We start from the raw sequence: 24,088 nt of genomic DNA, 5'->3' as shown, positions 1-24,088 counted from the left end.
TGGAATGCTCTCCATTTGCTTGATGAGTGCAGCTCAACAACACTCAAGAAGCTTGACACCATCCAGGACAAAGCAGCCCATTTGATTAGCACCCAATCACCGCCATAAATATTCACTCCCTCCATCACCAACGCACAGTGGCAGCAGTGTACATCATCTACAAGATGCACTGCAGCAGCTCACCAAGGCTCCTTTCGACAGCACCTTGCAAACCTCCAATCTCTCTCACCTAGAAGGACAAGGGCAGCAGATGCATGGGAACAACATCACCTGCAAGTTCCCCTCCAAGTCAAACATTATCGTGACTTGGAAATATATCACCGTTCCTCACCGGCATTGAGTCAAAATCCTGGAACTCCCTCCCTAACAGCACTGTGGGTGTATCTCCACTCCATGGACTCCAGCAGTTCAAGGCAGCAGCTCATCACCACCATAAGGGCAGTTAGGCATATGCAATAAATGCTGGTCTAGCCATCAGCACCTACAACCAGTGAACAAATAAATAAAAAAATTGGAGATGGGCAAAGTCTGACCTTGCCAACAATGCAAAAAAACCATTAACCAATTAAAAATAAAATTCCAGTTTCCCACTTCTGTATTCTTTCAATACCTACAATATCCTTTTTGTTCTGTGGTGACCAGAACTGTACATAGTGATTCAAGTGTCACCACACCAATGATTTATTCATGGCAAGAATACCCATTCTGGCTCAGGATTAACTTTTTAAATACATCCAACTTCAGATTTATTTTATTCCCTGCCACCCAACATTGCTGTGATAGTTTTGAGGGTATTGTCAATCAAGCCACCTATATTTCTTCCATTTTCCATTTGAGTATTTTCTTTCCCTTTTATAACAGTACTTTCCTAGATTGTACCCTTTAATTTGAAGTATTTCTCCACATTGTACTTGATCTGCAACCTGGCTGCCTGATAATTAAATTTATTCAAATACCTGTAGTTTACCCTGTTCAGCTCTGGCCTTTATCAACTTTATTAGCTTGCATCATTTGCAAACTTAGCCACTGTGCTTGTGATTCCTAGCTCCAGATCACCCATCAAGTTAATAAACGAGAGGTCATTTTAGAGCCATGGTAACAGTGATCATTACTGCACAAGTAACCCAGAGACCTAGGCTAACAACCTGGAGGCATGAGTTCAAATCAATTAATTAAATAAATCTGGAGTGAAAAGCTCTCACCAGTAATAGTGACAATGAAACTGATTGTCATTAAAAAGCCATTTCATTCACTAATTTCCAATGCGACTGCCGTCTGAAATGGCCTTGTAAGCCACTCGGTTGTATTCAAGAGAATTTGGTGCTGAGCCACCTTCAATAGCAATTAGGGACCAGCTTGCCAGTGGCACCCACATCCCATGAATTAATTTTTTAAAACCTGCATGATCCCACTGCTCATATTCCCCAAGACAGATGACAACTCCTGCCCTCAGGTTCTACTGCAGAGCCAAACAATTATAACATATTTTCATTAATTTCCAATTCTTTATTTTCAGTAGCAATTTTTCCAAGCAACTGTATCAAAGGCCTTACTGTATCAAAGGTACTCCATTACCATCAAGCTACTAATCACAAAGAAAATCACCCAAATTAGCTTGGCATGACCTTCCTTTCATCAATTTATTTATGTTCTCTTATGTTTTTATTCTTTTCTAGATTCACCATTTTTATACAGGTCCCATAATTTGTGGACAAAACTTACTGGTTTGCCATTTCCTGCATCACTCTTACTACCTTTTTATGAAAAAAGAAAAAAGCTAGGTAGCAAGGCAACCATACAAGAGCTATCCCATAGAAATAGAGAAGCTATTCGATGACTGCATGGCCATCCATGTCAAACATTGTACACAATTCTGAGAAGACACAAAGTGCAACAACTCAGGAAGTTGGCAAGAGCCATTTCGGTGTTCAAAGGGGACAGAGCACTGGGTAGATTCTGCCAAATACTGCTTTACTCTGTGAAGGCTGGGGTACAGTTTAAAAAAAGTCATCTACCCTTCACTAAACACATGCTTTTGTTCAGCTTCTAAGTGTGCACAGGGATGTTTTCTACTACTTGGGGAAGCAAAGCCCACACACGACACACAGCAGAGCCAATACACAATGCACTCAATAGCAAAATACGACTGCTCAAGCAGGCTTAGGAGTCACTACGAAAACATGGCAGTCATCCACCTCCAGGAAGTTACGACAATCATTTCTAGGATGTTGAGACCAACACAGCTCGAGTGACTTATTCTGTGCCAGTGCACATTGAACCTCCTGACGTCCACAGGGAAAACATCCTCCTCAATGAACACCACTGGCTGACAGTTAATGAAGCACTCCCAATGACACAGGACCTCAAAAAAGCCCCAGGCACTCAAATCCTGTAGTCCCTACTGTAACACACTACAAACTGATGACAGCCCCACCTCTCGATGGGACACCACCTGGCTGACTGCAAACTTGAGAAAAACTAGGGAAACTAATGGGGCTAAAGGCCATTAAGTCCCCAGGATCTGATGGGTTGCATCCTAGGATATTATAGGAAGTAGCTACAGAGATAGTAGATGCACTAGTAGTAATCTTCCAAGAATCCGTAGATTATGGAAAAGTCCCAGAGGATTGGAAAACTGCCAAAGTAACACCCTTATTCAAAAAGGGAGGGAGACAAAAAAAGGTAAGAAAAGGCTTAACCATCGGTCATTGGGAAAATGTTAGAGTCTATTATAAAGGATGTAATAGCTGAGCATCTAGAAATGCACAATATCAAACAGAGTCAGCATGGCTTCATGAAGGGGAAATCATGCCTGACAAACGTATTAGAATTTTTTGAGGAAACAAGCAGGATAGATAAAGGGCAACCAGTAGATGTAATATATCTGGATTTCCAAAAGGTTTATGATAGGGTACCACACATAAGGCTACTTAAGATAAGAGCCCATGGTGTTGGGGGTAGTATATTAGCATGGATAGAGGATTGGCTAACTAATAGAATGCACAATTGGGATAAAGGGTCAATTTTCAGGATGGCAACCTGTAACTAGCAGAGTGCCACAGGGATCAGTGCTGGGGCCACAATTATTTACAAAATATATTAATGACTTAGTACATTAATTTCCCTCATCTATCGCCAAGTTTGTGGATGACACAAGTAGGTAGGAAAGCAAGCTATGAGGATGACACAGAGTATACAGAAGGATATAGACAGTTAAGGGAGTGGGCAAAAACTTGGCAGATGGAATATAATGTGGGAAAATGTGAGGCAATGCACGTTAGCAGAAAGAATAGAGGAGCTGAATATTATTTAAATGGAGAAAGACTGCAGAAAGCTGCAGCACAGAGGGATTTGGGGGTCCTTGTGCATGAATCACAAAAAAGCTAACAAGTTCAATAGGTAATAAGGAAGGCAAATGGAATGTTGGCCTTTATTTCAAAGGGAATGGAGTACAAAAATAGGGAAGTCTTGCTAAAACTATACAAGGCACTAGTTAGACCATACCTAGAATACTGTGAACAGTTTTGGTCCCCTTATCTAAGGAAAGACATACTAGCATTGGAGACAGCCCAGAGAAGGTTCTCTAGGTTGATTCCAGCTATGGAGGGACTTTCTTATGGGGAGAGGTCGAGTAGGTTGGGCCTGTATTCATTGGAGTTTAGAAGAATGAGAGGCGACCTTATTGAAACATAAGATTCTTAGGAGGCTTGACAGGGCAGATGCTGAGAGGGTGCTCCCCCTTGTGGGAGAGTCTATGGCCAGAGGGCATAATCTCAGAGTAAGGGGTCGCCCATTTAAGACAGAAATGAGGAGGAATTTCTTCCGAGGGCAGTGAATCTGTGGAATTCTTTACTGCAGAGGGCTGTAGAAGCTGGGTCATTAAATATTGTCATGGAGATATTAATGTATATAATGTTATTGGAAATTTTTAAATTGGACTTGCAGTAGGGTCTTTGTCTGTGTGTGGCTTAGTTAGATTAAAACCAGCTAGTCTGGGTGCTTTTATGTATAGTAGTTTGAGATGTTAATTAGATAAACGTATGGCTAGAAGGTGAAGAGTACATTTGTATTTGTTGAATAAACCGTTCAAAAGGAGAGAATAAAATCTTGCACCTAGCTAGGAGACACCAAGCAATATGATTATATTACAAATTAAATTGGTGCTATGAAAGGGATTTTATTGTTAGAAGAGGTGGAGTTCAAAGATCGAGTGATACAATAAGAATTTATATTCAAAGGTAAAGCCAGGTATAAACAGAAAGGAGTTTTCTATGTGTAGGTCAGAGGCATGTAAGATCTAAGCAACTGTGTCTGCAAAGGAACCAATATGCAAGGGGCCTCATTTTGAATTCGTATGGTCAACTGTGCTTTGCCTGGTATCTGTTTAAAGTCTATGGGTTATTGTTGCCTTGGTGAAGATTTACCCAAGAGTGATTAATTTGGGGATTTGTTTAAAAGTTATTATGGTAGTAATTTGTAGACATGGGTATGTGTTTAATTTCTTGTTAAATTAATAAATGTTTAGTTTATATAAAAAAAACTTCTTGAGGCTTGGTGGTTTCATTTCCAAATGCAGAGCTGCATCTCAAACATACCAGTTGAAAATATAGGTTATGACAGTTAAGTTGCCCTCTCGGATTTGAACTCAGCCTTTACACACTGCTGTGTCATAACAGTATATTCAAGGCTGAGATAGACAGATTTTTAATCAGTAAAGGAATCAAGGGTTATGGGTAAAAGGCAGGAAAGTAGAGATGTGGATTATCAGATCAGCCATGATATCATTGAATGACGGAGCAGACTCAATGGGCTGAATGGCATATTTCTGCTCCTACGTCTTATGGCAACTGACCAGAGTGGTGAACATCTAAACAACCAGCAAAGATGTGCCCACTTGCTCCACAAATGGAACAGGAGGTACAGTTCAAATCGTGACGGTGGCCATCCATGTCAGATCATCGTACATATACTGAACTCCTGCCCTGACAATCATTCCTAGTAGACATCACAACCATGTGTCACCCAAAGCCATTGAATGGACTCAACATCAAACTAACTGCTTCCCCAGCCGTACAAATAAAAATAAAGCTCACCTTGAATGATATTCAGATCTTGCTGCATAAGCGTTTCAATGTGACATTCCCGCATGAAGTAGTTATTAGGTGCAGAGTTAAACTCATTCAAATATAGCCCTACAATATGCTTGTACCCAGTCAACATTTCCCCTAAACTGTATGACCATGTGACCACATAGCACCCCAGGAAATTCGATAACAAATGAACCAACTTGTGTTCAGCCATGTACCATGCCTGCACAGCCTTGCAAAAAATATTCAAGGACTGACACATTTAAATGAATAAGCACAATGAAAAAAGTTGAGGGAACATTGACCCTAACACATGGGCAGCCACTATTATATCAATACGTTCATGGAAGCGAGAAGATTACTAATTAGAACAGTTTTAAATTAGAGACCTGTGCCTGGTAAAAAAATTTGATTTCACAAAATCATGTCACAAAAGCCCTTTAAAGCTGTCAGTTGTCACCCCACTGGTTTGGGAACTTCAATTCAAATCGTAGAGGTGAAAGGCACATCAAACCCACTGCTGAGTTTCCCTAATTCTATATGAATAGGACGTATTTCAGCAAATACAAATAAGCTGCATAGACAATGTACATGTTTGAACAGGAGTGTTGTTGTGTATCAAACTAAGAAGCTAACATCATTTTACAAACCACAAGAACATAGCTTGAGTGCTTCAGAGATGCCACGATGATCCCCATATTAAATTACTACCAAGCTCTTTCCTCCTACATCAAATGCATACATTTATAACTGACCTGTAATTTTTCTGCTTTATAGCACTTAAGTGTTTATGTTGTATCAACATAACAGTTGGAATAGGCAGCATAGGCCAAAATAAAGGAAAACCTTGGACCACTGATCAGGTTCATTGTGACAGAAGTCATGCTGTGTGGTGAAATGACAGGGTTTGCAGCAAGATACAATTTGACTTGTGGTTTGACAACACTGTCGGCTTCTGATCATGCTTCTCATTTTCAAAGTGTTCCCAACTTTACAATAGCAACTATTATTTCTTCTACCAAAAAAAGCTTGGATGCTGTTTTTGGTTTTGATGTCAAAGTTCAGCTTTACCAACAAAAACTCACTCAATATCTGAGCGCATAGCCTATTTGCATAGCTCCGTGATGCAAGTCTGCAGCTCAGGTAAATAGCACGTATCAACATCTGAGATAACATTGAGGTCAGTCAGTCATATACATACAAACAGTTGAGGTAGCATCAACTTTTTACACCGGAAAGAACGAACTTTCTGGCAGATTGAGTGAAATTATTTTGCACTGATTTCCATTTCCTACTGCTGACCAGGTCAAGTGAAGCACCCAAAGAAAACCGATGAAAAGTGTAATGCAAAACGCACCTGGAACATTGCAGTAAAATCAAGGCTAACACTCCAGTGCAGTACTGGGCTGTTGGAAGTATCATCTTTCACATGAGACCCCACCTGCCCTCTCAGTTACACAAGGTCCCATGGCACTATTTTGAAGAGCATATGGGAGGTTTCCCTCAATGGCCTGGCCAATAGTTATTCCTGAATCAACATCACCACCACAAATTCTGGTCATTATCCCATGGCTGTTTATGAGAGCTTACTGTGTGGCTGCTACATTTCATAAAACAGTAAATAATTAATTCATGCCAGAAACAGAGGTATACACATGTCCATACTACAAAACATTAATATGAAGAGAACATATCCATTTGAGACTTGTTATAAAATCACAATCTCAAACTAATACTTACATCTATATTAAACAATATAACAGTAACTTAAATCTTGCTCGTAAAACGATATTATCTACCGTGTGCATGACACAAGTTGTCATGAGCGCAGGCAACAACAGTCTATTTGCATGATGTCACAAGAGCGTGAGGTTGATGATTCTTGCTTGTTCTTATATGGCCTCAGCAATTTGCAATTCAGATCAGTTTGCGGACCACTTGGGAGGGCCCTTATGGATCATTCTGAAAGCCACTGATCTTGACCAATGTGAGACAGTAAATCAATTCAAAGCACGAAGGTTAAACAATTAAATGGAGAACTGGTCTTAGGAGAATCCCTCATTCACGTGACTGGGAGCATATTAAGGGAAAACATTTTGGATAAATAGATGAACAGGTATGAATAGGTTCATCACTGCAGGTTACTTCAAAAGTTTATTTTATTTCTGCATAATTTAAAGTGAGAAAGGGTAGTTGTTCTGTTGCACTGAGTTCACAACTATATTCTCACTGAATAAGTTGCTACTCCAGGTAAGGAAAGTGGCAGTACTTGAACAAGTCCTGGGGAAAAAATACCAGGTCACTAAGTGACCTTTAGAAGCACTGACCAGGATACTAAAGTTTGCTTAACGCAGAAACAGGAAGCAAAAACAAAAAAAGGCTAGAATGATTGTACTTCACTACAAAGAAAACATAATCTAGCCAAATAAAGGAACCATGCCCAAGTTGCAAAAAAAACACAACCATAAATCAGCAATGGGAAATACCTAAACAAGGAACAGAAAGAGTACTAATCAGGTATATTCCAGCATAGGAATAATAAAGGAAAACCAGAGCTGAATAGATGAAGAGAGATATTAAATCAAAACTGATGCTAAAACCATCCAGCGCAAGTCAGGGAATAAAAGTGTAAGCCAAGAATGTAGGAAAGCTAAAGAAAGGAAGATTAGAAAGACTAAAAGCGTGAGAAAATTAGGAAAATCAAGCAAGGCAGAGGGGATTTCAGAGAAAAGGTGGAAACATATTTAAAAACATTAAGCATGCTGATTTGATTTATAATCAATCTGTGGGAGGAGACTTTAGCAATCACTTCCCAAGATGCAGCACTCAAATTACTGAGCAGCGCCTGTTATGATTTTGCCAAATACCTCTGTTATCTTAACTAATTTATTCACATCTCTCCTGCAAAGAGACATAACATATAATCAACCATTTGACATAAGAAATTAAATGATCCTCCATTCAGCTTAAGTGAATATCTTGCCAAAAAGAGATAGTTACCAGAATTAAAAATAAATATTTGTAAAGAGACTTTGCCTTGACTTTTCCCCTCCAAAACATTACAAGTACAATTAAATTTTGAAGACCAACTAGCTAGTCTATATTGTATGTTTCTTGTTTAATACCATTGGGATTAAAAAAATGATTCACCCAATTCTGGAAAACTGAGCTGGTTTGAATACATGGAATCTACAGCACAGAGAAAAGGCAATATGACACAACTGGTCCATGCCAGTGTTCGTTCTCCACAGGAGCCAACTTCAACCTTAACACATCTAACTTGTTCCGAAGCAGCCCTTCGGGATCAAGGGTGACTTGCTTCCACTCCAGTTTGATGAATTCCGACAAAGGTGAGTCCAAAGCCTGATCTGCAGGTTCTGTCATATGCAGGGCAGTAGGTGCTTGAAGGGTTGGGTATATGGGTCACAGAGATTTGTGCACTCACTCAGGTGCCTTGCGTTGCCTATGGACATTCCCAAAGCCTTTGCAGATGAGCATTCCCCATTTTGGTCAGTCACAAGCCAAAGGCTCCCATGAGTCAACAGGGATGTTTGACCTCTTCAAGGATGCTTCAAGGACGTCCCTTAAGTGTTTCCGCTGTCCTCCTGAGAGTCTCCTGCCACAATTGAGTTCAACACTATGACCATATCCATCTATTCCTTTCACCCTCTGCGTAAAGCAGTGTCTCCTGAAATCCCAATTATTGACCAGCTTACATTTATTGCTCCTAAATTCACATCTCCCTCACAAGTGGAGGAATCTTCTGTCTAGAGAATGTCAATGTTAACAGGCACTGCAACAATTCCCTTTTAAAAGCTATATCAAAAGCAAACTGTGCCACCCTTCTAAACTACTGGAATTAATTTTACCAAAGAAAATATTCCAGAAGCTGCTCACTCGCAACAAGTACCCACTCCCTGTATAAATTAAGCAAAGCATCTTATCGCTATTACTGGCATGGCAGTTAAAAAAAGTGACTTGCATTTACCTAGCACTTGTCACGGCCACCAGATGTCTCTAAGCACTTTACAACCAAAATACTTTTTGAAGTGTAGTCAGTCATTGCTGTAATGTAGGAAGTGCAGTAGCTAATTCCCACTCAGCAAACTCGTACTAACAGCAGCATGATTTCAAAACCAGTTTATCAATATGCTGATTGAAGGATAAATATGGGCCACAGGATCTTTTACATCCACCCAAGCAGGCGGATGAGGCCTTGGTTTAATGCAGGTGACCAACCACCCCGGACTTTACAGAACTGCCTCATATTTGAGATGTGTCCCCGTGTCCTGGGTTGTTTGCTGCCGGGACGCTGTTTTTCCTGTAATTTTGGTTAACGGTTCTTGCTCATGCACAGTGCATACTTGTCAATGCGCAGTGTGTGCTTCTCCCATTGGCGTGCCCTCATGTTTTCCAGCAACCCCCTCCCCCACCCACTGAGGCTCACCCAACCTCCCTCCTCCTCCACACACTCAAAGGTTGCCCAGAAAATGGCCCACCCCGCCCATTGTGCAGACCAGCGTCCCTTAAATTTGTTCCAGAGTATCAGTCACCCTCGTTTAACAAGTCATCCAGAAGATGGCTCCTCCAACTGCGCAGCACTCCCTCCAAACTGCACTGGATTGCGGGCTTTGATTTTTATGCTCAAGCCTTGGAATGGGGCTCGAACCAGGAACCTTGTGAATCAGAAGCAAGCTTGCTATGACCTGAGTCATAGGCTATGACCGCAAGTGTCGAGTGGGAAGTATGAAACAGATACCTTCAAAAATCCACACTGGAGTCAAGCAAATAGCATGGGGGCTATCTACTTGTCAGTGGCTATTCAACTCAAAGATCAACTGCCTTCTGGTGTCAGCGTTAAATATATTCTAAGCTCAGTCACCTTTGTGCCAAATCTAAACTGACCATCATAGATATACTGCAACGACATGGTACAGGATGACTGTTGTGTCATTTCCCACTCTGCATCAGATTTGCAAGCCTTGAATGTAGAAGGTTGATCAGTAAGTTCGCGGATGACACGAAAATTGGTGGGGTGGTAAATACCGAGGAGGATAGCCTTAGATTACAAGAGAATATAGACAGCCTGGTCAGATGGGCTGACCAGTGGCAAATGGAATTTAATCCGGATAAGTGTGAGGTGATACACTTGGGCAGGACAAACAAGGCACGGGAATACACAACGAATGGTAGGACCCTGGGAAGTACCGAAGATCAGAGGGACCTTGGTGTGCATGTCCACTGGTCCCTTAAGGGAGCAGGACAGGTAGATAAGGTGGTTAAAAAGGCATATGGGATACTTGCCTTTATTAGTCGATGCATAGAATATAAGAGCTGGGAGGTTATGCTGGAACTGTATAAAATGCTGGTTAGGCCACAGCTAGAGTATTGTGTGCAGTTCTGGAATCCACATTATAGGAAGGATGTGATTGCACTAGAGAGAGTGCAGAGGGGATTTATCAGGATGTTGCCTGGGCTGGAGAGTTTTAGTTATGAGGAGAGATTGGATAAACTGGGGTTATTTTCCCTGGAGTAGAGGAGATTGAGGGGGGTCGGGGGGGACATGATTGAGGTATATAAAATTATGAGGGGCATAGATAGAGTAAACAGGAAGGAACTTATCCCCTTGGTGGAGGGATCAATAACCAGAGGGCATAGGTTTAAGGTAAGGGGCAAGAGGTTTGAAGGGAGCGTGAGGAAGAATTTTTTCACCCAGAGGGTGTTGGGGATCTGGAACTCACTGCCTGAAAGGGTGGTAGAGGCAGAAACCCTCATAACATTTAAGATGTATTTCGATGTGCACTTGCAATGCCATGGCATACAAGGTTATGGGACTAGTGCTGGAAAATGGGATTAGAAGAGTTAGGTGCTTGTTTGACCGGCGCAGACTCGATGGGCCGAAGGACCTTTTTCTGTGCTGTAGACCTCTACAACTCTCAAATCTCTTCAATTGTGTGTGCAAGAGGCTTGGCCTGTCCTTGAAATTTTACCAAGACAAAAACTGATAGCAACCCACACCCAGTCAGCCAAATGCACCACCTCCCATATATGTCAGAGATTCTAAAATACGTTGAGCACTTCCTATACCTTGGTAGCCATCTCTCTAAATAGGCCACCATTGGCGAGGAGATCCAACTCCAGATCACACGTGCCAGGTCAGCCTTCTAAGAACTACGGCAGTGAGTGTTTGACAACAAGATCCTCTAAGTCAGGGAAAGTCCTAGTGAACCACAGCCTCGGCTATGCCATAATGCTGGATTAAGTATTAAGGGTGAGCGATGCAAGGTCAAAACAGTCATTCTGAAAAATAACATATGGTCTAAGTATTAGGGGCAAAATTAGTTCAAGGGCAGATTTAGTTCAATTATATTTTGAGACCGATGCTGCAGTTCAAATCATTCCTGATGCCTATTTATGATAACAGTGAAAACATTTATGTTTCGAGAGAGAAGAGCAAATACGAACATTATTTCCTGCTTTCACGGAGCAACTGAAGCGGTAAGATTGCACTCTCTGACTGCCTCACTTAGCTGTTAGAAGTGCAAACTGTAGTCTTGTTCACACTGTTAGCAGGGGGTTGTGTACATTTTGGGCAACTTCAATCGTGTTGTATTTAATGCCAGATCTGCTATCATAGCTTAGTTCTATTCGTTTCTGTGATTCTATTTATGTTATAAAGAGAGATAGAAGCTGATAGCGTTCAGCTTTAATAAAGTTAGTACCACACTAAACTGGACTGAGCAAAAAAAGTCAACGCATTTAAAATGGTTTAAGCAGCGTCTTAGTAATTGACGCCCAAGACAATGGCAATTAACTAGCACCATTTGCCAGATATATCCAGCTATTTGGGATAGGTGTGGGCACTAAGCGGCAGGAACTGTACTAAAAAGCAATTGCAGTACAAATAGTACACTTTATAATATCGAACAGTTAGAGTCCCTCAGCTTTCATTGGCTGTCTGCTGTTTCCTCCCCACTTATCTGTTTGATCTCCCCACAACAGTTCATTGAACATCAAGCTACAGCCTGTGTCAAATCTCATGAGCTATCCTTATAGCTTTCTGGTCATCAGAAAGCCAGTTATAGCTTCAGGCCCGGCAAAGGTCTTCCTTGACCATCACAGCTATTTTCATTCCAACAAGCCAAATCTCACTCAAGACCAAATGCTGCTCCCAAATCATGCAAGTTTAAACACCGATCTTGCACTCCTAAAATTAAAGGAAAGAAAAAGTCTTCAGCACAGGCAATTCCCCTCACACACTCTGCAATACCTCTCTCAACATTACAATATTCCTCTATTTTAACATAAGAAAACCTGAAGCAAAGAAAAGCTACTCAACCGATCAAGCCCATGCAGTAACTTTCTGTAGGGGATTTCTCGCTTTCGGTGCCCGATTTTGGGTAACAGATTATTGCCTTCCCCAAACTTTTCTGAAGTGAATGAAAGTTCAAACTAGTGTCGTTAAATCCTTATAACTCATCAATCTATCCGTCAGAGAGCACTCCTGTTGAAAGGTACTAACTGATCCCAAATCAAACGCCTGCTCGATTGGGAGCTTCTTTCACATTTCAAGAGCGTGAACATGTTTTCTTTTCCCAATCATGATTAAAGGCTTGTAAATGTTGTGCTTGCTCCTCTGCTCCGATTCCAAGATAAATAGCTTGGTTGCTTCCTTCTTATCGAAAGGATTATTTAAAGGTCTGTGTCATCTTTCTCCTCAGCATTTTCTCCAGGAGATAGGAATTGAATGACTTCAGCCTTTCTTAGGTGACGGACATGGACCCTCCTAATCTCAAGATATTAGATCCTCCATATCCCGCATTATCACAATGCAGAAATGAAGGTTCATTACTGCATCCTTCCTCTAACTCACTATTACCCAGGATTTTCAAATCAGGGCAGCACTTAGCTGCCTTCTCTTTACTTCTTCATATAATCTACATGCCTTTAGAACCAAAGTTTGATATTACACAAGGTCCACTTCTTTTCTCATTGCGTTCACAACCTTACTAGCATCTGACGAGATGGACCCTGCAATATTCTCAATTAGCCAGTTTAAAATCTCATCACCGCACACAGCATATTCAATAACAGCGACATTAGTTGGTAATATCCAACAACTACCAGAGGAAAGATTGCACAAGGAATATAAATCACTGAAGGCCAAAAGGGGCAGAACAGTTCAATAATTTACATAACTTCTCACAGTAAGGTCACAATACCTAACGTTTCAATTATATTGTATCAATACTATATTGAACCATTAGGATCACTGTCAACTGTTCACTTGCACTAAGTAATACCCAGTTATTATATAATTTTATTCAATAAACATTAGACTAATGAGCCAGCAGACAAATATATCCAATCTGATCTATTGAAAAAGTAATAGATAGCCTGCAAAGCAATGCATATCAAACAGCAACACATGAAATAACAGTGTGCTGGAAATACTCACATCAGGTAACATGTGGAGATCAGTTCTCATGAGAGGTCATTAGCTTGAAACGTTAACTCTGTTTACCTCCCCACAGATGTTGCCTGACATGCTGGATATTTCCAGCATTTGCTATTTTTATTTCAGATTTCCAGCATCCAAATATTTTGCTTTTGTTGCAGCAACATGCACAACATCCGCTATCATGTTCTCTTCAGAAACTATGGAAAAAGGATACGGGAATTAAAAACAAAAGTACTGGAACAATTCAGCAGGCCTGGCAGCATCTGTGGTGAGAGAAAGAGTTAACGTTATGAATTCGTATGACTTCTCCAGAGGAAACAGACTCAAAACTTTAACTCTCTTTCTCTCTCCACAGATGCTGCCAGACCTAAGTTTTTCCAGCATCTTGTCTTTTTAATTCAGATTTCCAGCATCCTAAGTATTTTGCTTTTATAAGGGAAAGGCACTGGAAATGTACAGAATGGAAATGGCAACAAGAAAACACAAACATTGTGGGTTCAGATGGCACTGTAAACCAAAACAGCTATGGATAATTAACTGAGTCCAAGTACACATATATGGCACCTAGCAGTCCTTTGTAGTGCGCATCTCTCTAAACATACATCAAATTCACTGATACAATAGTCAGTGTCTTATGTAATTGGCACATGATGCCATCCACGCCAAAACACAATGAATGGTGACAGTTGCTGCTAGTTTATCAAATGAACAGTTGGTTATCAGGAATATGCAGAAATGACTGTCTTTTAACAAAGAGGGAACTTGTTTAAATTCTTGCTTGTCATGATTGACAGACACGCAAGCTGCCCTTCAATACCCAAATGCAAAAGTGCAAGTAGCGGTCACCTTGATATATTTAATATCTCATCACTATTAGTATAATACAATAAGGTTTTGCTTCTACTATCCAACAAATACCAATAAGTATTGTAAACAATGACTGACTGTGTGCCCCCAATGTGCCAGCCTGCATGCCCTGTATTCTGAGGAAAGCCAATATGAACTAAATGGTACAATTCTAAAGCATGTGCAAGAAGGGAGACCTGGGGTGTGTGTATACAAAATGTGGGAGAGATGGTAGGACAAATTCAGAAGGCTGTTAAAAAGCACGTGGGATCCTTGACGCTTTTTAAAGTAGAGTATTAAAACAAGCAAGTTCTGCTAACTCTCTGTCAAGTACAAGTTAGGCCTAGCTGGAGTAGTGTTCAATTCTGAGCAGCACACTAAGGATGTCAGCTATATATAACCGATTATCTCTCCCTCTCGTGGAGAAAAATGCCTATGGTCCTCTGTGGACTATTACTAATCACTTACAGGTACTTACATGTCCTGGAGGACATTGACTAGGATAGAACCAAGAATGAGCGAATTCAGTTAAGTGGAGAGACTGGAAAAGCCGGGATTGTTCTCTTTGCAGCAGAGAAGTTTCTCAGAAATTTGATAGGAGTGTACTAAGTCATGAATGGATTTGATGCGTAAATGAGGAGAAATTGTTTGCAGTGGCAGGGGATCAGAAGGTAGAGGAACATAGATTAAAGGTGATTGGCAAAAGAACCAGAGACAACACAAGGAAACATTTTTTTTTAAACAGAACAGCAAATTATGATTTGAAATACACCGAAAGAACAGTATAAGAAAATCCAACAACATCAAAAAGGAAATTGGATAAAGACTTGAAGCAAGACAAACAAAAATACAGGGCTATGGGCAAAGAGCAGGGGCTGGGGAACAACTTGGATACCTCTAAAGTAGAGTCAGTACAGGATGGGCAGAATGGCCTCCTCGAAAGGAACAGGCAAGTGGAATATGAGACCCGGAGTACATGCCACTCTCCTACCAGTATCTTGCTCTGAGTACCGATGAGAGTGATGGTTCATCTGGGGAATGCAGCCAGAGCTAAGTCATTGGCACCACAGGTGGCTCAGCTGTACAGGGGGGGTACAAGGAAGCCTGGAAGAACAATAGTTATAGGTAATTCAATAAGGGAATAGATAGGCATTTCCATGGCCACACTTAAATCCAGGACGGTGTGTTGCCTTGCTGGTGCCAGGGTCAAGGATGTCACTGAGCAGCGACAAAGCACCCTGACAAAGGAGGGTAAAAGGCCAGCAGTCGTGATGCACATCTGTACTGATGACATAGGTAGAAAAAGGGATGTGGTCCTGCAGTCTGAATTTAGGGAAGTGGGTAGAAAATTAGCAGGCAAGGCCTCAAAAAAAATAGCCATCGCTGGATTACTTTCGGTGTCATGCGCGAGTACAGGAATAGGACGATAAAACAGAAGAAGAATGCGTGGCTGGAAAGATGGTGCAGGTAGGAGAGCTTTGGATTCTTGGCACACTGGGACCAGCTCTGGGGAAGATGGGACTTGTACAGGCCCATTGCACCAGAAGAGAGCCAGGGTAGAGTTCCTTGTGGGATGATCTGCTTGTGCTGTTGGGAAGGGTTTAAACTAATTCAGCAGGGGTGTGGGAATCAACAGATAATATTGGAGAGGAATACCAAGGGACACAATACTTGGAGAGATAGATAGCACTAGAATAGGAAATAAGTTAATAAATGGGGCTCAGAGTAAAGGGGATAGCAAGGGAGGCTAAAATCGGGGTTACTGTGCATGTTTGTGAATGTCGGGAGTGTGGTAAATAAGATTAGTGAGTTACAGGTGCAGATTGCAGGGACGCGATAGCGTAGTGGTATTGTCGATGGGCCAGTAATCCAGAGATCCAGGGTAATGCTTTGGTGACCAGGGTTTGAATCCAGGTCCACGGAATAAAATAAATTCCAATAAATTAGAATAAAATTGGAATTAAAAGTTTAATGATTGTCATAAAAACTAACATCCTTTAGGGAAGGATATTTGCCATCCTTACCTAGTCCAGCCTACATGTGACTCCAGACCTACAGCAATTTCATTAACTTTTCTCTGAGATGGCTGAGCAAGCCACTCAGCTGAAACAAACCCTGACAAAGCACAAAAAAGGATGAAACTGGATGGACCACCCAGCATCGACCTCGGCACCAGAAACGACAACTGCAATCTCAGCCCTATCGACCCTGCAAAGTCCTCCTTACTAACATCTGGGAGCGAGTAGCAAAATTGGGAGAGCTGTCTCACAGACTAGTCAGTCATACTCTCAGAATCATACCTTACAGATAATATCCCAGACACCATCATCACCATCCCAGGGTATGTCCAACCCACCAGTAGGACAGGCCCAGCAGAGGTGGCAGCACAGTGCTATACAATAAGGAGGGAGTTGCCCTGGGAGTCCTCAACATCGACTCCGGGCACCATGAAGTCTCATGGCATCAGATCAAACATGGGCAAGGAAACCTCCTGCTAATTACCATGTACCACCCTCCCTCAGTGCTACTCCATGTTGAACGCCACTTGAAGCATGCCCTGAGGGTGGCAAGGGTGCAGAAAGTACTCTGGGTCAGGGACTTCAATGTCCATCACCAAGAGTGGCTAGGTAGCACCACTACTGACTGAGCTGGCTGAGTCCTAAGCGACACAGCTGCTAGACTGGGTCTGCGGCAGGTGGTGAGGGAACCAACATGAGGGGAAAAACACACTTGACTTCATCCTCACCAACCTGCCTGCAGCAGGTATACCTGTCCATGACAGTGTCGGTAGGGTACCACCGCACAGTCATTGTGAAGACAAAGTCCCGCCTTCACATTGAGGATACCCTCCGCCCTGCGTGGCATGACCACTATGCTAAAAGAAATAAATTTCGAACACATCTAGCAACTCAAGACTGGGCATCTGTGAGGCACCAGAATTGTACTCAAACACAATCTTTAACCTCATGGCCCGGCATATCCCCACTCTGCCACTACCATCAAGCCAGGGATTCGACCTCTGGTTCAATGAAGAGTGCAGGAGCAGCACCAGGCATATCTAAAAATGAGGTGTCAACCTGGTGAAGCTTTAACACAGGACTGCTTGCATGCCAAACGCTAAAGTGATATCCAGGGCTAAACTATCTAACAACTAACAGATCAGATCTAAGCTCCACAGTCCTGCCACATCCAGTCATGAATGGTGGTGGACAATTAAACAATTCAATGGAGGAGGCTCCACAAACATCCCTATCTTCAATGATGGAGGAGCCCAGCACATCAGTGCAAAAGATAAGGCTGAAACATTTGCTACAATCTTCAGTCATAAGTACCAAGTGGATGATCCACCTCAACCTCCTTTGGCGGTCCCCAGCATCACGGATGCCAGTCTTCAGCCAGTTCATTTCGCTCCACGTGATATCAAGAAATGGCTGAAAGCACTGGATACTGCAAAGCTGATGGGCCCTGACAATATTCTGGAAATAGTACTGAAGACTTGTACTCCAGAACTTGCCGCACCCCTAGCCAAGCTGTTCCAATACAGCAACAACACTGGCATCTACCGGTTATGTGAAAAATTGCCCAGGTTTGTCCTGTACACAACAATCAGGACAAATCCAACCCGGCCAATTACTGCTCCATCAGTCTACTCTCGATCAGTAAAGTAATGGAAGGAGTCATCAACAGTGCTATCAAGCAGCACTTGCTTAGCAATAACCTGTTCACTGACGCCCAGTTTGGGTTCTGCCAGGGCCACTCAGCTCCTGACTTCATTACAGCCTTAGTTCAAATATGGACAAAAAAAGCTGAACTCCCGAGGTGAGCTGAGATTGAGTGGCCTTGACATCAAGGCTGCATTTGGTCGAGTGTGTCATCAAGGAGCCCTAGCCGAAGTGGAGTCATTGGGAATCAGGGGAAAACTCTCTGCTGGTGGGAGTCATACCTAGCACAAAGGAAAATGGTTGTAATTGTTGGAGGTCAGTCATCTCAGCTCCAGGACAACACTGCAAGAGTTCCTCAGGGTAATGTCCTACGCCCAACCATCTTCAACTACTTCATCAATGACCTTCCTTCCATCATAAGGTCAGAAGTGGGGATGTTCACTGATGATTGCACAATGTTCAGCACCATTCACAACTCCTCAGATACCGAAGCAGTCCACATCCAAATGCAGCAAGACCTGGACAAAATACAGGCTTGGGCTGACAAGTGGCAAGTAACATTCATGCCACACAAGTGCCAGGCAGTGACCATCTCCAACAAGAGAGAATCTAACCATCGCCCCTTGACTTTCAATTGCATTACCATCACTGGATCCCCCTCTAGCAACATCCTGGGGGTTACCATTGGCCAGAAATGAACTGGGCTAGCTAAATACTGTGGCTACAAGAACAGGGGAGAGGTTAAGAATCCTGCAATGAGTAACTCATCTTCTGACTCCCCCAAAGCCTGTCCACCACCTACAAGGCACAAGCCAGGAGTGTGATGGAATACTCCCCATTTGCCTGGATAAGTGCAGTTCCCACAGCACGAGAAGGCTGACACCAACCAGGACAAAGCAGCCTGCTTGATTGGCACCACATCCACAAATATTCATTCCCTCCAACACCAACACACAGTGGCAGCAGTGTATACCATCTACAAGATGTACTGCAGGAATTCACCAAGGCTCCTTCGATAGCACCTTCCATACCCAGAACCACTACCATCTAGAAGGACAGGGGCAGCAGACAGATGGGAACACCGCTGCCTGAAACTTCCCCTCCAAGCCACTCACCATCCCTTCACCGTGGCTGGGTCGGAATCCTAAAACTCCCTCCCTAACAGCACTGTAGGTGTACCTACACCACATGGACTGCAGAGGTTCAAGAAGGCAGCTCACCACCACCTTCCCAAGGGCAACCAGGGATGGGCAATAAATGCTGGCCCAACCAGCTGAGCCCACATCCCGTGAATGAATTAAAGAAACTAAAAAATTACCATGTGGCAATATGATGTTGTCACTATAACAGAGACCTGGCTTAAAGATGGGCAGGGCTGGGTGTTAAACACCCCAGGATACAAGGTATTCAAGAAAGAAAGTAAAGGAAGAAAAGGGGGAGGGGTGATAGTATTGATAAAAGAGAGCACTGCAGTGCTGACAGAGAGCACAACCCAGAGGGGCCCAAGGGCAGAATCTATTCAGCTAGAGCTCTGAAGCCAAAAAGATGCAATTACATTGCTTGGTATGGTCCATAGGCCCCCAACTAGTAGGAAGAGTGTAGAGAAACAATTTTGCAAAGAAATTACATAGAGGGGTCCAAAAATTATAAAGTATTTATAATGGAGAAGTTTAATTATCCAAATCTAGAGTGGAATGGTTTTAGTGTAAAGAACAGAGAGGGGGCACGAGTGTCCGCAGTGTGCTCAGGAAAATTTTCTACAGCAGTATGCTTCCATCCAACAAAGGCGGTGGTACTGTTAGACCTGGTCCTTGGGAACGAGGTAGGTCAAATGCTTCAAATGTCAGTCGGAGAACATTTACGGGACAGTGATCATAAGTTTAGGTTGATTAAGGAAAATGACAAAGAACAAGCTAGATTAGGAAAAATTAACTGGGGGAAAAGCCAACTTCAATGGGGAAAAGAACAGATCTGGGCCAAATAACTTGGAGTCAAAGGTTGGCAGGAATAAGAGTAGCTGTTGAAGAGTCATACGGACTCGAAACGTTAACTGTGTTCCTCTCCGCAGCTGCTGTCAGACCTGCTGAGTTTTTCCAGGTATTTTTATTTTTGTTATAAGAGTAGCTGATCTCTGGGCTACCTTCAAAGAAGAGATGATTCAGACACGGTCAAGGTATATGGACTCAAAAGGGAAACGTAGGGCAAACAAATCCAGTGCTCCCCGAGTGACAAAGGAGAAAAAAGTGGCCTGATGACACGTCAGGTGGAAAATACAATTCAAATCTAAGCTAAATACAGAAAGTTCAGAGAAAAAAAAATGAATAAGTAAATAAAAGAAGCAAAGGGGGAAGTGTGAAAAGAGGCTGGCAGTTAGCATAAGTGAGGAAACCGACGTATTCTATAGGCTTATAAATAGTAAAAAGGTAATAGAGGTCCTATTGGCGACCAAAAAGAGATTTATAAATGAAGTTAGTGGGCATATCTGAGGTATTAAATGAATACTTTGCATCAGTCTTTACAAAGTCCAGCAAGGGCTCTCCATTCATTCCCCCTCCACCCACCCCCACTCTTTCCAGGGAAGGCAACCCCTCACATTCACCCCCATCCCCAAACACAGCCTCCCAATGCCCTTCACACTCTTGACACCCCGTCCCACACGCACTGCCCCAGCAGAGGCTGCCCCCCTCACCCACAAATCACAGGCTCCGTCACCCTGATTCTGCCCCCGCTCCACCCCCCAAACACACACTCTCGCCCCAAACAAAGGCTCACACCTCCCTCCCCAATTCATAGGGCCCCCGCTCAACAGCCCCCCCAATTCACAGGGCCCCCCCACCACCATCCCCCCAATTCACAGGGCCCCCTCACCACCTCCCCCCCCAATTCACAGGGCCCCCTCACCACCTCCCCCGCCAATTCACAGGGACCTCTCCCTCACCACCTCCCCTGCCAATTCACAGGGACCTCTCCCTCACTCCCTTCAATTTACAGGGCCCGCTCACCAAGTCCCCCCCCCCCAATTTACAGGGCCCGCTCACCAAGTCCCCCCCCCCCTCACCAAGTCACAGGGCCCCCTCACCAAGTCACAGGGCCCCCTCACCAAGTCACAGGGCCCCCTCACCAAGTCACAGGGCCCCCTCACCAAGTCACAGGGCCCCCTCACCAAGTCACAGGGCCCCCTCACCAAGTCACAGGGCCCCCTCACCAAGTCACAGGGCCCCCTCACCAAGTCACAGGGCCCCCTCACCAAGTCACAGGGCCCCCTCACCAAGTCACAGGGCCCCCTCACCAAGTCACAGGGCCCCCTCACCAAGTCACAGGGCCCCCTCACCAAGTCACAGGGCCCCCTCACCAAGTCACAGGGCCCCCTCACCAAGTCACAGGGCCCCCTCACCAAGTCACAGGGCCCCCTCACCAAGTCACAGGGCCCCCTCACCAAGTCACAGGGCCCCCTCACCAAGTCACAGGGCCCCCTCACCAAGTCACAGGGCCCCCTCACCAAGTCACAGGGCCCCCTCACCAAGTCACAGGGCCCCCTCACCAAGTCACAGGGCCCCCTCACCAAGTCACAGGGCCCCCTCACCAAGTCACAGGGCCCCCTCACCAAGTCACAGGGCCCCCTCACCAAGTCACAGGGCCCCCTCACCAAGTCACAGGGCCCCCTCACCAAGTCACAGGGCCCCCTCACCAAGTCACAGGGCCCCCTCACCAAGTCACAGGGCCCCCTCACCAAGTCACAGGGCCCCCTCACCAAGTCACAGGGCCCCCTCACCAAGTCACAGGGCCCCCTCACCAAGTCACAGGGCCCCCTCACCAAGTCACAGGGCCCCCTCACCAAGTCACAGGGCCCCCTCACCAAGTCACAGGGCCCCCTCACCAAGTCACAGGGCCCCCTCACCAAGTCACAGGGCCCCCTCACCAAGTCCCCCCCCACAATTCACAGGGCCCCCTCACCGTCACCCCCTCAATTCACAGGGCCCCCTCACCAAGTCACCCCCTCAATTCACAGGGCCCCCTCACCAAGTCCCCCCCTCAATTCACAGGGCCCCCTCACCAAGTCCCCCCCCCAATTCACAGGGCCCCCTCACCAAGTCCCCCCCCCAATTCACAGGGCCCCCTCACCAAGTCCCCCCCCCCCAATTCACAGGGCCCCCTCACCAAGTCCCCCCCCCAATTCACAGGGCCCCCTCACCAAGTCCCCCCCCCCCAACTCACAGGGACCTCTCCCTCACTTCCTTCAATTCACAGGGCCCCCTCACCAGCCCCCCAGCAATTCAGAGGGCCCCCTAACCCCCACCCCCCGCAATTCACAGACCCACCCCCCGCAATTCACAGAGCCACACCCCCCTTCTCTCCCTCCCCCCTCTCTCCTCCCTCCCCTCCCCTCCCCCCTCCCTCCCTCCTCCCCTCCCCCCTCCCTCCCTCCTCCCCTCTCCCTCCCCTCTCTCCTCCCCTCCCCCCTCCCCTCTCTCCTCCCCTCCCCCCTCCCCTCCCTCTCCTCCCCTCCCTCCCCTCCCCCCTCCCTCCTCCCCTCTCTCCTCCCCTCCCCCCTCCCCTCTCTCCTCCCCTCCCTCTCCTCCCCTCCCCCCTCCCTCTCCTCCCCTCCCCTCCCCCCTCTCCTCCCCTCCCCCCTCTCCTCCCCTCCCCTCCTCCCCTCTCTCCTCCCCTCTCTCCTCCCCTCCCCCCTCTCTCCCCTCCCCTCCCCCCTCTCTCCTCCCCTCCCTCTCCTCCCCTCCCCTCCCCCCTCCCCTCCCCTCTCTCCTCCCCCTCCCTCCCTCTCCTCCCCTCCCCTCTCTCCTCCCCCCTCCCACTCCTCCCCTCCCCTCCCCTCCCCCCTCCCCTCCCCTCCCCTCCCCTCCCCCCTCCCCTCCCCTCTCTCCTCCCCCCCTCCCACTCTCCCCTCCCCTCCCCTCTCTCCTCTCCCCTCTCTCCTCCCTCCCCTCCCCCCCTCCCCTCCCCTCTCTCCTCCCCCCTCCCACTCCTCCCCTCCCCTCCCCTCTCTCCTCCCCCCTCCCACTCCTCCCCTCCCCTCCCCTCCCCCCTCCCCTCCCCTCTCTCCTCCCCTCTCCCACTCCTCCCCTCCCCTCCCCTCTCTCCTCTCCCCTCTCTCCTCCCCTCCCCTCCCCCCTCCACTCCCCCCTCCCCTCTCCCCTCTCTCCTCTCTCCTCTCTCCCCTCTCCTCCCTCCTCCCCTCCCTCCTCTCCCACCCCCCTTTCTCTCTCCCCTTCTCCCTCCCCCCCCCCCCTTCTCCCCCCCCCCCCCCCCCCCCTTCTCCCTCCCCCCCCCCCCCCTTCTCCCTCCCCCTCACTCCCCAAGTTCCACACCCACCCCATTACACACCGCTCCCCGCCCCCAGCCATCCCGGAGCCCGGCTCTTACCTGTTGGGAGCTTAACTCGACGTGAACCGCCCGGGATGAACTGACATTCCTGGCGTTCATCGCCGTGTCGCACTTCACATGGGCGCCGAACCTGCCGACTTTCTGCTCGGGGGCCGAGTAATGAAGCTCGCAGAGTCTGGGCAAGGATGGCGACCGCGTCGCCTCCGCGCTTTCCCTTCAATCTCCTCACAGGAACAACAACAACTGCCACCTCCCCCCCGGCCCCCACAAACCCCTTCCATCAACATCGCGCACGCGCGCGAACGATCCGCAGATTCCCATTGGTCGATCCGCTGGGGACACACGTGGGGGCGGCGCCAATAGGTATAGGACCCATCGTGGATTGGTCGGCCGGCCCGGCAGCTGTCAATCAGTCTCTGCCGGCACGCGTCCGGCGGTTGGTGGGGAGTCAGGTGACCAGGGACGCTTAATATGCGCCACCGCGCCTGCGCGGCCTGGTGAACGCAGGGACGCGCCTGGAGGAAGGGGGAGGGGCCAGAGAGCGCAAAGGTCAACAGAAACCCAAACACAAAAAATGCTGGAATAACTCTGCAGAGTCTGAAGAGTCACACGGACTCCAAAGTTTAACATTGTCTCTCTCCCCACAGATGCTGTCAGACCGGCTGAGTTTTTCTAAGCATTTTTTGTTTCGG

At 45.9% G+C, this 24,088-nt stretch overlaps 1 protein-coding gene across 3 annotated transcripts in view; it reads right to left on the bottom strand.

Annotated features, from left to right (window-relative positions):
* uvrag (UV radiation resistance associated gene) overlaps nucleotides 1-23,664 on the bottom strand; it is a 334,856-nt gene extending 311,192 nt beyond the window's left edge. Inside the window, exons 1-2 of one of the 3 annotated variants that reach the window (XM_041198894.1) lie at nucleotides 23,436-23,663; nucleotides 13,546-13,745 (exon numbers count right to left, since the gene is read on the bottom strand). In XM_041198894.1, coding sequence (XP_041054828.1) covers nucleotides 13,546-13,575 — 30 coding nt within the window. In that variant the 5' untranslated portion in view covers nucleotides 13,576-13,745; nucleotides 23,436-23,663. Of the gene's footprint in view, nucleotides 1-13,545; nucleotides 13,746-23,435 lie in introns of all 3 variants that reach the window. The other 2 variants (XM_041198896.1, XM_041198893.1) reach the window with 2 other exon arrangements.
* Between the last annotated feature and the right edge of the window lie 424 nt (nucleotides 23,665-24,088).

Source organism: Carcharodon carcharias, chromosome 11 (genome assembly GCF_017639515.1).
Source record: "Carcharodon carcharias isolate sCarCar2 chromosome 11, sCarCar2.pri, whole genome shotgun sequence".
Taxonomy (NCBI): Eukaryota; Metazoa; Chordata; class Chondrichthyes; order Lamniformes; family Lamnidae; genus Carcharodon; species Carcharodon carcharias.
Note: the sequence above shows the minus strand (reverse complement) of the source record. Positions and strands in the feature narration are given on the sequence as shown.